The sequence below is a fragment of the Hibiscus syriacus genome, unplaced genomic scaffold (assembly GCF_006381635.1).
Source record: "Hibiscus syriacus cultivar Baekdansim isolate YM2019G1 unplaced genomic scaffold, ASM638163v2 tig00110264_pilon, whole genome shotgun sequence".
Lineage (NCBI taxonomy): Eukaryota > Viridiplantae > Streptophyta > Magnoliopsida > Malvales > Malvaceae > Hibiscus > Hibiscus syriacus.
The window spans coordinates 1,687,770-1,703,566 of NW_024062653.1; the positions used below are offsets into that span (position 1 = coordinate 1,687,770).

At 37.2% G+C, this 15,797-nt stretch overlaps 1 protein-coding gene across 1 annotated transcript; it reads left to right on the forward strand.

Annotated features, from left to right (window-relative positions):
* The first annotated feature begins 12,708 nt into the window (after window positions 1-12,708).
* Window positions 12,709-15,416, forward strand: LOC120115429 (auxin transporter-like protein 2). The gene is made up of 8 exons (XM_039136153.1): window positions 12,709-12,972; window positions 13,043-13,228; window positions 13,368-13,480; window positions 13,567-13,750; window positions 13,827-13,924; window positions 14,410-14,617; window positions 14,717-14,974; window positions 15,161-15,416. Exons 1-8 carry the CDS (start codon window positions 12,802-12,804, stop codon window positions 15,362-15,364), a joined length of 1,422 nt encoding a protein of 473 aa, XP_038992084.1. The 5' UTR covers window positions 12,709-12,801; the 3' UTR covers window positions 15,365-15,416.
* Window positions 15,417-15,797: the final 381 nt, after the last annotated feature.

Sequence of the window (15,797 nt, forward strand, 5' to 3'; positions counted from 1 at the left end):
AATTAAAGGGCAAAATGGTCATTTAACCATTAAATGATTAAATTGTATTATGTTGAGGATATATACGGGGGAAAGGGATAAGAAGAATATCTTTTCTTCTTCTCTTTGTTCTTCCATACGAGAGAAAACCACAACAAAGGTGAGTTTTCTATTTTCTTGGTTATTTGTTGTTTTAAAAGTTGGGTTATGGTCACTAGATGATAATTAAGCTTAAGGAAAGCTTAATTTGTTCTAAAACAAAAAGATGAATAAGTTATAAGAGATTTAAGAAAATGAGTTTTTATATGAAATCATGGAAAAGAGTTTATAAGATGAATTTGAAGTTAAATTTGACTTGTCATCATGCTAATTAAGGAATATGAAGTGTTAGAATGGTATTTAGAACATATTGAATTTTGAGTATGATTCTTGAATTACATATGAAGGATAGGATTTTAAAGTTATAGATGATTTTCATGAATATAAGTTGGTTTAAGTAATGGTAGTTGAGTTTAATGACATGATAGGGGTTTAAAATAGAAGAATTAAGTGAAGAATTGATGATTTTGGGGGTTAAAATACAATTTATGGGTAGAGGGAACCGATACCCTATGAAGGGAACCGATTCCCCTTTTTGAACGAAAAATTTCCAGTATGTTCAGGGGGTATCGATTCCCCTGGGGGGGAATCGATTCCCCCAAAAGGAAAAAGGAAAATTGGTTCAATAATCTGGCTTAAGTTGTTAACATTAAGTTTAAGGTTTAGGCTTCTGATAGTTGTTTTGAAATGTTATATTTATGTAGATATTGAGCCTAAACAAGCTTTGGAATAATCAAGGGATTAGAATTGATTCAAATCAAAGCAAGGTTAAGGTGAGTGCAATTTTAATTGTACTTATATTATTGAACGAACATTGGCTTGCGATGAGCCAATGATGGAGTTACTATGGTAAGAAGTGACTCCTAAAATGTTATTTGATATGTGATTCTGATATGTACATAAATACATGATATGCATAAACATAAGAGCATGAAACATAAGATATATGATATGATATACATGATTATATGCATATGTGATATATGCTATGAGATATGACCAATGTGAAATGAAATAAGCTATGTGAATATATGAAAGGACATATGAATATGCAATATGTGATATGATATGAAATATATGGTTACACATACATGTGGTATGGGACAGAAGAGAAAGAACAAGTGATGAGAAATATATTCATAATAAATGCCCATAGTATATGATACGAGAGCTATAGGTATAGTTGGCATGCCAAGAGTCGAGGGTATTGTAGTCCTTCGGGACGTAGTGGTCCTACGGGACATATATAGCAGTCCTTCGGGACGAATACTGAACAAATGTTCGGTGCCCCATGAGGGAATTTATACGAGCTGTGGTGACAGCATTGGTGCACAACCTCAATGTACTCACATACCTCTATTCTTAATAATATACATGGCCAACAACAACAACAATTTAAATATAAATTAAAGTGAAAGTGATGCAAAAAGGTAAGTTTCATGTGTGCATGACTTGATTATATATGTCATAGGAAATATATCTATGTTGTTAACTTCCTAAAAAGGCTACTTTTAAAGCCTTTTTCACTTAAGTTATTGTTTTTTTAAAAGCTCATTTTAGTCATTTTAGGATCATGTAGTTGCATATAGTTGCATTTGTGGTGGTTGTGCTATTTTATTTCTTAATGGTGCTGTTTGAGGGAAAGGTGCAGTTTGTCTATGGTGTGCAGGGAATAGCAAGAAAAAGGATTCTTTGGGAAGTAATGCCGCGGCATCACACGTTGCTAAAGCAGATTGAAATGCCTTGGCATTTCTAGCGCAGAAAAAGACAAAAAGATATTTCTACATAAGGACAGCTGGCACTGGACAGCTGTCTCTGCACGTGAAGGACTGATGTAACCGCCTGCCAGAGCTGCCAATGGACCACTGCCACTTGGAGGATAAGGTTCTTGCAAAACATGTGATTCTAGGGGTATGAGGGGTATTTTGCACCCAACAAACTCATCATTACCCCTAGATATTTTTTATTATATATGACACCTCATGGGAAAGAGAAAAATAAACGGACAGAGAGCACACGCATAGAGCAGAAAAATCACATTTTTATTCTTCTTCCTTGGGATATTCCTCCATTGATAAAGCTCTAAGGAGTGGCAAGCTAGGCGCCGAAAGGAGCTAGCGAGCTAGGTGGTTCGTGGTGGCCGAGAGAAGACCTCCGGTGGCGCGTCGAAGGCTTCTTCTCACTTCCCTTTTTGCTGCTATTTTTATATTATTTTGTGGGTTGTTGGAACGAATATTTTCATGACTTTGTGTTTGGATATTTCGAACCCCACCATGAACTAACTTATTTGGTGGTGGTTGATTTAATGGTTGTTTAAACTTTATTTTTAATGGTATATTTAAGTTTATTTTGGTTCTTTATTTGCTTTTCTTATGAATGCTTCACCATCTAGGCTTGTAAGAGGCATGGAAATGTCCATCTCTTAGATGAAGGTTAGGTATTCGGAAGAATCCTAAACTAAAAATACTTGTAAGTATTCGGAAAAAACGCAAGATAAGATCCTCATAAGCAATGGGTTATGGTATTTTCAAGGGGCTTTGAACCGGCCTAGAAATATTATAACTTAATCCCTTAGATCTCGGAAGAGACTAGGATAGGATTTCAACGACTAAAAAGGGTGTCTTTATCAATAGGGTAGGCTGTCCAACATCGTTGAGTGAGAGCAGATGCCTTGGCATCCTATTCTATTAGGTTCTTTTGAACACATTAGGAAAGCCCTGTCGAGCAAGTAAAGACAAGATAGCTTAAATATACTTGAGAAATAAGTTTAGCAACCTTAGATCAATCCTTACCATTCATTTCATTGGAAGCTTGTCACGTGAGGATTATTTTCTTCTTATTTTATTTATTTTTTTATTTACTGTCTTTACCATTTCTCCTTGCCTCAACATTTCACCATACTCAACATTAAACATCCATCATTGCCACTGCATTTCCATTTTCTACACCATCACACCATCAATCCGCATCCACCAGCATACACATATCCATTGCCGTGACATTTGTATATATCAAGACTAACTATACTTAGATAGAATATTGCATTGCTTTGGTTAGACTTTTGTGATTTCACACAATCCCTGTGGAGACGATACTCACTCATCATTATATTACTTGAGCGATTGTGTATACTTGCACATTATTTGCGTATATTTTATAGTACTCACAACACGCGAACATATGTATATTGAAATATAATGATCAAATGGTAAGAATGCATTTTCATGAATCTACTGTTACATGTTTATTTATTGTCTCACTAAGTCTATGACTTAGCGTTTAAGTGATTTACACGTAGGTACCAAGAAACGTGAAGAGCAAGAATAGAAGTGGCAAGGACAGTATTATTACTAGAAGATCAGATCAGAAGTAATCGACAAAGTATTTATTTTGTTGTGTATAGAGTTTTGGCATGTAATAAGTCGTTAATTATGAGTACTCTGATCAAGTTTGTATTTTGTGGTCTCTTTTATGTAAATTAAAGTATTTTGTTTTAAACAAGTTTTAAATTCCTCGGGGTTTTTCTTTAAGTGTCAAGGTTTGAAAAGTCAATGTGACACCTCAGACTCGTATTCGGGTCGGGTACGGGTTGGGGTGTTACAAAGAAATTTGCAGATGAATGCATTCCCCTTGAATTGGACGCGATGTTGCCATACGGATTGTTCGTGGACCCACCTCGATACATATCGTAAGGAGTTGCGGATGAATGTCTCCCCATTGAAGCTGATGCGACGGCACCATGATGCAGATTTCAAATTATGGCGTTAAAATCATTACACATTATTCTAGTCAGACTGTCAACTTGATTAACTTGTTCAGCCAGCCCATAGTGGGAGCTTAATGACTGACCCCGAACAACACGCACTTGAACAAACTTTGCATGCATCTCAATATCACCGTCTGAATAATTACTTTGAGAATCAGCCATCATTTCAACATCATCATTGTTTGATAGTTCGAACGCTGTATAAGTTAATGGCAACAATGATGTTGGAAATCTGTATTGCAACGACGATATTCTTCTACTTCTTCCAACATGAACCTTCCTCGAAATCTTTGTTATCAGCTCCTCAAGAGTTATGTTTCTCTTGAATGATATTTTAACACGCTCATTTGATACGAAAACAACGCCGCTTTCATCTTCTCGAATTTCTCCATCATAATAAATAATAGCTGAAAGTCGCGCCATTCTTAGAGTTTAAAAGTGCGACAAAATTATATTTGCAAAAAATCAACTAAAACAAACCTGACTAAATAAATAATATATGAACGAAAATATAAAACAATAAAATTTTTCCACATAAACGTAAATAATTTAAATAATATAATTTTATATTATTACCTGCACCGCAAAAATATTTCAACATATGCTCTCGTTTTCCACTTGAACTGGCACATAAATTAATTGAAAACAATTACTATAATATTTTTTTAAATAATCATAATAAACAATAAGTGTAATAAAAAAATATTATAACAAAGTTACCTTATAACGAAAGATCGAACGAACTTCTGAATTAAATATTAGAGGATTGTCGGGTGTTATTTATTGATTGAAAGGATTATTGTATTAATTTCTCGGTTGAGAGGGAATTGTGATAGAGTTTACGGGGAGAGGGCTATTTATAGCCGAGAGAGGATGCTTTAAAGCCGAGAGGTTCGGGTAAATACTGCAAGGCGCGGTGCAGGGACCGTGCCTTGCATTATGCGTGTCTGATAGTTGAGCATGTGATAATTGAAAAGCGCGACCCCTAACCCGCGCTATAGCCCTACGTAGCGTAAGGCGCGCCCCAGGGGCCGCGCTTTAGACACGTGTGTCCATGTCAGCGTAAAGCGCGTTGCAGGGGGCACCTTACTGCAAATGGTGTTAGATCGGGAAAAATAGTCTGAAGGATGACTGACAGGAAAAATTATAAGGTATATGTGATATTTCAGGAAAAACACGAATTTACTCTCTATTTAATTTTTTTGATTTAATAATTGATTATTATCTTAATTATTTTAAAATTGTTTATAACGGTTGATAATTTTGACTCCACTTTTTATTGTCTCAATAAATGATGATAATTTTTATTATATTAATAATCATTTATAAATAATTTTACTAAATATTATAAATTTTAATTTATTTCTTCAAAAATGTTTTTCATGTATTCTTATTTTTTATATTTTCCAAAATTAACCATGAAAATGGTTTTTTTTTTTTGTGAAGATCGGTTGGTGACTGTGACCAAAACACCCAAGGCGATATGAAACAGTGTCAAAACAACAAGACAAAAGATCTCTTGCCATTCTTATATGCATTAATAACAGAAAACTCGTACTTTAAAAAATCAAAAAAGATTTATTGTTTTTGTTCTCTACTAGTTTTGCTCAAGAGCATCACTGTAAAAAGCAAACAGGCAAAGGCTACCCTTTTTGTAGTTTTCTAGTTGATAACTTGGGTTTCCTTTTTGGGTTCCTCCAAGTGTTGATTTTTTTTCCTTTCATGGCAGATCTCGTTTCTCAAGGAAAGAGAAAAGGGTTGTTCATTCCTTCTTCAAGGGAAAGCTTTTCATTGTTTGGTGGTGTTTTTTTTAAAAAATCACCGGTGATCGGTATATTTATCGATCTAATACCGGTCAAATTATATTTCTCGATCTAAAATCCGTAGCAGCAAAGCGCGCGCCCTGAATCGCGTTATACGTTGATTTGGCGTCACGTGGAGTATAACGCGCCCCTTATCCCGCGATATACGGTGATTTGGCACCACGTGGGTATAGTGCGCCCCCTGATCCATGCTATAACTGGTTATCTGACACGTGGGGTATAGCGCGGTGCGGGGGGCACGCTATACCCGTAAATACCCACCTGTCCACATCCCAATCCTCCCTATAAATACTCCCATCCTCAATCACTTTTATCACACCAAATTCTCTCAATTTCTCTCAAATACTCTCTCTTTTTAAGGTATATTTTATAATATTTTTAATATTATGTATTTAATTTATTTAAGTATTTTACTTTATTTAATATTTTAGTAATATAATTCTTTTGCAGATATATAATGGAAAGCAATCTACTTCGCTCGGATGGAAATCATATATCGCTACACTTTGCTGATACGGTAACATTTTAACGTTTTAATTTAATTTAAATTATTAGTAATAATTAGTTGATTTATTTAATGCATGATTATTAGATTAAGAATTAAATATCTCGACATTTTGCTGATATGATAACATTTTAACGTTTTAATTTAAATTAAATTATTAGTAATAATTAGTTGATTTATTTAATGCATGATTATTAGATTAAGAATTAATTTTTGTAATTATTTATTTTTAGGAGAATGACCGTGTATTAGATCATTTTATTAGGAATCTTAAGTTAGTGATACCCAGCAGTATCTTGCCGTATTTAGTAGAGGCTGGATTCAGTTACATAGGTAGATATCAGGGTCACTGTAAGATAGAGTCAGACCTGATTTTTGCCTTAGTAGAGCGGTGGAGGCCAGAGACCCACACATTCCATCTTCCTTGCGGAGAGTGCACGATCACGCTTGAGGATGTTTCTATGCACCTGGGGCTTCCAGTGGATGGAGATGTGATATCGGGGATAGCTTCAAGTTCTTAGACTACTTTGTGTCGAGATAGTCTAGGACGTGTCCCGGAAAATTTTTATCGGATGTAGGATATCGTTAAATTGGTTAGATGCCAATTTTCGGGAGTTGAGCGTAGATGCCTCTGAGGATGAGGTTAAGATGTATGCACGGGCATGCATACTGCAGCTGATAGGAGGGTTGCTGATGCCGGACAAATCGCACAACCTAGTTCACTGCATGTGGTTGCGACATCTTAGCGACTTTCATCTCGCTGGATCATTCAGTTGGGGCTCGGCAGTTTTGGCTTTGTTGTACAGAGAGATGTGTGGAGCCACTGACTACAGGCATAATGCTATCGGTGGATGTCTCCTGCTGCTACAGTCTTGGGCATGGTATTGATTGCCCTTTTTATGTCCTGTTGTGAAGAACCCATTCATATTTCCACTACTTCTGATGTAATTATAAAACTGATTTTGTATATTAATAATTTTATACAACGTATAATAATTTTTTTTCCTTGAATAGGTGGTCTACTGATAGGAAATTCATCAGGAGGTACCTGATAATTTAGAAAAATCAGGGTGCTAATCGATCAGAAGTCTGGCACACAGGTATGAATTTTAATGTTTAAAAATCGATTTTAGATTATAGTTATATAATTAGATTATTATTTTGATAAAAATTATATATTATTTGTTTTAGTTTGAATGGGAGTCATATTCTACTGATGATGCGAGGGCGATAATCCTACCTGAGTTGAGGGGTCCATTAAATGTTTAGATGGCGATGGTCCCTCTGATCTGTTATGCGACCGTCGAGTGGCACTCCACTGATCGCGTGCTCCGGCAGTTTGGTTGTTTTCAACCAATTCCAGAAGCACCTCGCAATATGGACGAGTTGCATAGCTTAGATAGACGCGGCAAGACAGATACAGATTGACTGGTGAGACATCATGAGTGGGTTGTGTTGTGGGAGAATCGACATCGGCGCCTTCCACGTAGAGAGCCCATTTTTACTGACTTCTTGATATATGCTGAGGATTATTATGAGTGGTTCAACAGTAATGGAAAACCGTTTCTACTTCCCGAGGATGCACGAGGGCAGACCTTTCCACGACGTCGACAAAGACGTTCACCGACACAGCACCATCGTCTCCCGAGTCGTGGACGGAGAGCAGGTTCTTCCAGTTCATCCTCAGCTGTACCAGCAGGACCTTCACAGCAGCCACCGTAACCATTTATGATGCCGCAGCCATATATGATGCCACCATCGCCTTTCTATTACCAGATACCGCTACCGCCGCCTTCACCTGGTTTTGTGACCCCGCCGCCGCCGCCGTCACAGATGACCCCTCCTGGAGGCTATTATGGGTCTATTTTTGTAAATTCGACTCGGGGTTCAGATGCTAAATATTTGGCGAGTTCAGCCTCATCACCCATGGCCGCAGTACAGACACCTCATGTACAGTTTTCACACTCAGAGATGTCTGGGTTTTCCCAGTTTTCGCAGGCCGGTGGGATAGTCAGTCATACACCTCCAGGGTCCTTATTCTATGGAGGTGCTTCATCGTCATCAGCTCCTCATCAACCTAATGTATATGCTCAGGACGACGACGATGACGACGACGATGGTGATGATGATGACAGCGAGGAGTCAGAACCAGTGATACGAAGAAATCCTTCTCGAGACCGATAGCCACCGCCCTGCGGAACACATTCGCGTCGCAGGCATCGATAGATTTTTTTTATTATATTTGTATTTACTTTATTTTGTTAAATTGTAATTTTTTTTATTTCTCATTTAATACTTACTTTATTTTGTTAAATTTGTTGGACTTTTTTTTAATGTATTTTAGTTAATTTTGTTTATTACGATTTAATATCAGTTTGTTGTAATTTGGTTATCATTTACCATTTAATACTTATTGTAAGTTTGTTGTATTTAAAATTATATTCAAATACCAATTTGGTTATCATTAACTTGAAGTAAATGAAAATTAAAGTACAATAATTATTATTTGATAAACAAATACATCATTTCCTCATCAATTGTTACTTGATGACAACAGAAGTGGACATGTTTTTCTCGTGTGTCATGGGTTTCTACAATGCCCACATCTTCTGTCTTGTCTAGATCTTTCTCGAATATCCATATCGCAATGAATTCGATTGGATTTTGGACGACCACGCTCCCTCAATAAACTCGGATTTGGTACAATCGAAAGCCAATCTTGAACCTCATCAGGGTCTTTGTCATTACCTATGGGGGGAAACTCAAATTCATATACCTTAAAAACTTCAGATAGTAGGTATACGAGATCCACAAAATGGTTATAGTTTCGACGTGTGTGCGAGCAAGCTGCTATCACATGAGAGCATGGATACTCCAAAGCTTGAAAAAACCCGCAGTCGCACGTTCTGTCCCGTAGATTTACTTTTAACGACACAACTTCAATCCCTTGAAGAGGTCGCGACAACTCTGTGACACGAAACATTTCATATCTTCTAGAGAAACTTGTTACAGACATTCCATTTGATGCAACATTTTTTTGTAGATCTGCAACTAATCTAGGGTGATAGACATGACCGCCTTGCATCCAGGTTTGAGCTTGTCCCCCGAGCTTCGCAAAAAGCGCCCCCAAACGAAAATATGTAGTTTTTACCAAAGCCGCTACAGGTAAGTGACGTGCACCCTTTAAGGTTGAATTGATTGCCTCAGCCAAGTTGGTCGTCATGTGTCCATATCAATATCCACCATCATATGCGTTCGTCCTCGTTCTTCGCCCGTAAATCTTGAAGCATTGATTCAAACGTTTGAGGTAGTAGTTCGTAACCTGATCAAAAAATATATATAACTTACTAACTTGCTTTCTTTGCAAAATTAAAATGATCAAAAAATGTATAACTTACTAACTTGCTTTCACTTATCCATGCGCACAATTAATTGTAGCTCATCATTCTTCTTGTACCTTCTATGATAGTTCGCAACAATGTGTCAGAGACAATACCTATGTTGGACAAAGGGTGGTTGCCACATTGGACCCAAAGACTTCATTGCTGCTTTGATCCCAGCTCCGCGATCTGAAATGACACTGATGTTTTCCCTCGTGATAACATGTGCACGTAAATTTTGGAGGAGAAAAGCCCAATAATCTGTATCTTCTCTTTCGACAAGAGCAAAAGCAAATGGAAGAATGTTGCGATTGCCATCTTGGACAACTTCCAATAATAAAACTTGTTTGTATTTTCCATACAAGAAAGTCCTGTCGATCTGGACCACAAGCTTACAGTATTTGGCAGCATTAACACACTGTGGGTAACTCCAAAAAACCCGGTAGAATTGGCATCGATCGCAAAGAACTCGATCATTATGGTATGCATAAGAGGTTTCGAAGTCCACAATTGTCCCAGGATTCAACGTCTGCACCAGCCTAAACCAACCTGGAAGTTCGTTGTAAGATGCATCCCATTCTCCATGAAGTTTGACAATGGCATTTTGTTTTGTCAACCAAGCTTTTTTATAGGAGATAGTGTACCCATACTTAGATTGTATAGCTGAAATCAACACTGCAACAGCTATATGAGAGCTTGCTTTTACCATGGGCATGATGGCTTGGCATATCACTTCAGAGTCCAAGTTGGGATGATCTTGGTTAACCCCTCCAGCACAACATGTGTGAGGACCGTTGTATATTGTTAGTTCCCATATGTTTTTTTTCCTCTTCATTTTCGATACGCGAACCATCCAATTGCATCCGTTTTTGCGTCGGGCACAGTAGCATACATATTTTTCGGTCGTCGATCGGTTGACTATGGACTGAACAGAATTACGGATATTGTAATTTTTTATAGCCATCATCGCTTCTTCTTTGCTTGAAAACTCCATGCCTAAAGATAACTCACCATTATTTATTGATGAGTAATATCCATAGTCACCGAGATGAGGCATATCCGTAAATTCTGGCCCGTATATTGCACCATAATCAGCTTCATACATGTGTGCATAAGGGCCAGTTTGTGTCACATTTCCTGGTACTTCATCTACATCATCATCATCGGAGTTGAATTGCGGTGATTCTGGGTGAATGAATAGTCCAGTCTCAGCACCATCCGCACCAGGCTCACGAAGCGGTTCTTCTGGTGGAGATGATGGTTCCTCCATGCGCTCCACATTTAGGTCGAAGAACCTACCACTTGCATGTCTTCCCCTTGAACTAGAAGGCATATCGACATTGAGATCGAAAAAGCTCGCAGTCGAATGCCTCCCCTTGGAGCTTGAAGTCATCGTGTCAAATGGAAACTGCTCAGATGGTTGCGTCGATGGCATCTTCATATGGTCAAAGAAATTTGTAGATGAATGCCTTCCCCTTGAACTGGACGCGGTGTTTCCATACGGATTGTTCGTAGACCCACCTCGATACATATCGTAAGGAGTTGCGGATGAATGTCTCCCCATTATGGCATTAAAATCATTACACATTACTGTAGTCGGGCTGTCAACTTGATCAACTTGTTCAGTCAGCCTATAGTGGGAGCTTAATGATTGACCCCGAACAGCACGCACTTGAACAAAATGTGCATACATCTCAATAGCGGCGTCTGAATAATTACTTTGAGCTTCAACCATCATTTTAACAACATCATTGTTCGAAAGTTCGAACGCTGTATAAGTTAATGACAACAATGATGTTAGAAATCTGTACTGCAACGACGACATTCTTCTACTACTTCCAATATGAATCTTTCTCGAAATATTCGTTATTAGTTCCTCAAGAGTTATGTTTCTCTTGAATGATATTTTAACACGCTCATTTGATACGAAAACAACGCCGGTTTCATCTTCTCGAATTTCACCATCATAATAAACAATAGCTGAAAGTCGCACCATTCTTTGAATTTAAAAGTGCGACAATATTGTATCTGCAAAAAAAAAAATAACTGAAACAAATTTGATTAAATAAATTATATATGAACGAAAATATAACACAATACATTTTTTACACATCGACGTAAATAATTTAAATAATATAATTTTATATTATTACATGCACCACAAAACTATTTCGACTTATGCTCCCGTTTTTCAATTTTATAAACATAAAAATTAATTGAAAATAATTAGTATAATATTTTTTCAAATAATGATAATAAATAAACAATAAGTATAATTAAAAAATTATAACAAAATTAACTTATAACGAAAAATCGCACGAACTTCTAAATCAAATATGAGAAGATTGACAGAATTATTACTTGTTGACGGAATTGTTGTATTAATTTATAAGTTGAGAGGAGAGATGAGAGGAGATGTGAGAAACGTAACCGGAAGAGGGTATTTATAAACATATAAGGCGCGGTACTTGTACCGCGTTATATGTAATTATTATATAGTGCGGACCAGGGATCGCTTTAAATATAATTTTGGCACGGCGTATAGCGCGGCCCCTGATCCGCGCTATACCCCTACGTGGCGTATAGCGCGGTGTAGGGGGCGCTCCACGTGTAACCCAGTCTACGTATAGCACGGTACAAAGAACGCGCTATACTCCATGTGGCGTCAAATTAACATATAACGCAGTTCAGAGGTCGCGTTTTACTGCTACGAGTTTAGATCAGAAAATATAATTTAACCTATGTTAAATCGATAAATATACCGATTAATTTTTCGAGAAAAACACCTAGTGGATCATCGAGTGAAAAAAGAAATTATTTTTCTGGATTAGCTTTTTTTCGAAAGATAATTAAGGCACTGCCAACTTTGGAATTATGAGTTATTTTTCCTCTGTGTTGCATTTATATAATCCTTTGAATTTGTAGCAGAAAATCCGACAATAAAGCTGTAACAGCCACCCTAAAACTGTGGTTTCTTGCTCTTAAAGGCAAAACGAGATAAATACACACCTCTCTCCCTCTTTCTCAGTCTTTTCTTTGACATCAGTTAAAGAAGAGCTTAAGCTGATTTCTGGGTGGTCTCTCACATTTGTTATCAAGGATCTGTTTTATTTTCGTAGCCTATTTCCTCTATTTATAAGGTAACATAATCGAGATACATGAGGGTTCATGTTCTAAAAAAACATTCAGTTTTGTTTTGTTTTGGTTTGATTTTTTGTGTTCGTGATTGATTTATAGAGAAGAGAAGCAATGTCTGGAGAGAAACAAGCGGAGGAAGCCATTGTTCCAAGCTTCAACGACACCATGGATCATGAAGAAAAAGATGAAGAAGAAGGAGATCATTCCATTTTCAGTGTCAAGAGTTTTCTTTGGCATGGCGGTTCTGTTTATGATGCCTGGTTCAGCTGTGCTTCTAATCAGGTAACCAAACCAGTGTAAAAATTGGTTCCTTTTGTTCTTTTTAGCTGATGAAAGTTTTCTTCTTTTGCAGGTGGCTCAAGTTCTATTAACATTACCATATTCTTTCTCTCAAATGGGAATGCTCTCTGGGATCATTCTGCAGATATTTTATGGTGTTCTTGGAAGCTGGACAGCTTATCTGATTAGTGTTTTATACATTGAGTACAGAAGCAGAAAGGAAAAAGAAAATGTCAGCTTCAAGAATCATGTTATCCAGGTTAGTTTCTAAAAATCATAAAACCGTTTTAAAAAGATTGATTTTCTCACATTATATTCTTCAAAATGCAGATTGATTTCTCACATTATATTCTTCAAAATGCAGATTGATTTCTCACATTATATTCTTCAAAATGCAGTGGTTTGAAGTGCTGGATGGTCTATTGGGACCTTACTGGAAAGCTATTGGATTGGCCTTTAACTGCACTTTCCTCCTCTTTGGATCTGTGATTCAACTAATAGCTTGTGCAAGGTTTTCTTTTCCCCTTGAATTTCTTTCCATGGTTTTTTTTTTCAATCAAATGGTTTCTGATTTCTGTTTTTTGAGTTGATTTACAGCAACATATATTACATAAACGACAAGCTGGACAAGAGGACATGGACTTACATCTTTGGAGCTTGTTGTGCCACAACAGTGTTCATCCCTTCATTCCACAACTACAGAATCTGGTCCTTTTTGGGGCTTGGGATGACCACTTATACTGCATGGTATTTGACCATTGCCGCTCTTGTTCTTGGCCAGGTAAACAGAAACAAAGAAAAGGGTTGAATTTGGTCTAAAAATATTTCAAAATTTTTAACATTTTCTGTTTATATAGGTGGAAGGTGTAACTCACCAAGGTCCAACTAAGTTGGTTTTGTACTTCACTGGCGCCACAAATATCCTCTACACTTTCGGCGGACATGCTGTCACAGTGTAGGTGTTGCTATGAAAGAATAATAAATTACTTTTTGCTTTCTTTTATTGAACAAAAATGCAGTGAAATACTGTAGAAAAAGAAGAAAACAGGGCTCTTAGTTCTTACAGTAGGATATTATTAGCAGCTTTTGCTTGCAGTTTTCGGGATTTGAGAAAGATAAAGATTTAGAAACAGATTCATTAATACCCCTTTGTTACCATTGAGTCAATGTTTGCGTTTTGACAGCTTTATTGTCTCCTGTTTGGTCAAAAGTTTAGTGAATATTAATTTTTTTGCTGTAGAATCATCAATTCTGGTTGTTTGGTAATTTGCAAGTTCTAATAATTGCATGGGGTCAAGGCTTTCCCCCTCTTTAGCTATAGGAGATTATGTTAATCGAGACGTTGGCGAACATATTGATGTGTACGGGTCCGGATATTCAATTAAAATGGGTGTTAGATACAAGTGTATATATAAATATAATGAATTTTGATGATTGCAGTGAAATTATGCATGCTATGTGGAAGCCTCAAAAGTTCAAGTATATATATCTATTGGCCACCCTCTATGTGTTCACCTTGACCCTCCCATCCGCTGCCGCCGTTTACTGGGCTTTCGGTGATCAACTTCTTGACCATTCCAATGCGTTTTCACTCTTCCCACGGTCTGGCTGGCGCGATGCAGCAGTTATCTTAATGCTAATCCACCAGGTTTGTGGATACCATGTAGATGGGTTTTATGCTGTCATTACCGTCTTTTATTAGTGAAATTGACTTGACAAATTGGTTTGGCATCCGATTTTTTCGCAGTTCATCACCTTTGGGTTTGCCTGCACGCCGCTGTACTTTGTGTGGGAGAAAGTAGTGGGGATGCATGACACAGAGAGCATTTGTTTTAGGGCTTTATCCCGGTTACCTGTGGTGATACCTATATGGTTCTTGGCTATCATATTTCCTTTCTTTGGTCCCATTAACTCGGCTGTAGGATCTCTCCTGGTTAGCTTTACTGTTTACATCATCCCTGCCATGGCTCATATGCTCACTTATAAATCGGCCTCTGCACGAAAGGTAAAATTTGTAGACAGTCTGTTCTCGTCATTTTCGGACCTCTGCTTGGATTACTGTATTAGATGAAATTGACTGCTACAATATCATTTAACAGTCTTGCTAATTTGCAAACACGATTCGAGGTCGATTTCATGTCCCAAGTCACTGCTGTCTAACTTTAGTATTTTGTGGGTCATGTATGAACAGAATGCAGCCGAGAAGCCTCCTTTCTTCCTCCCGAGCTGGACAGCAATCTATGCAGTGAATGCAGCTATCGTGATATGGGTGTTCGTAGTAGGATTCGGATTGGGAGGTTGGGCTAGCATGACGAATTTTATCAAACAAGTCGACACATTCGGACTCTTTGCCAAGTGCTACCAGTGTCCGACTTCAACATCAAAACATCACTGATTCAAGAACTTCGATTTGAACTCGAAACCCCCTTTTTTGTTTGTTGGTTTGTTTACACTCCGATGACAGCGCATAGCCGGAGTCCCGAATATTTCAGTGTGCCGTAGTTACCTCCATCCTTGTTTTACCTTGATCTACAAGAAATCAGTGATTGTGAAGGGTTTCTACATCATATGATATTCGCTCAGTATATCTATACATATTGTTCAATGAAAGCAAAGAGTAATCATTTTAAGGTGAAATTTTCTTCCCATGGTCTGACTCTGAATCCAAAAAATATCAAATAATTACAATTTATTATTGTAATGATAACAGTGGAGAAGTAAAAGTGATAGTAGAGATAATAATATTCAGATTTATCATTAAAAGGAGAAAAGTTACGGATAAAAGGGGAAAATATTTTAATTTGTATCATGAATTTTTTAGGTCCAGA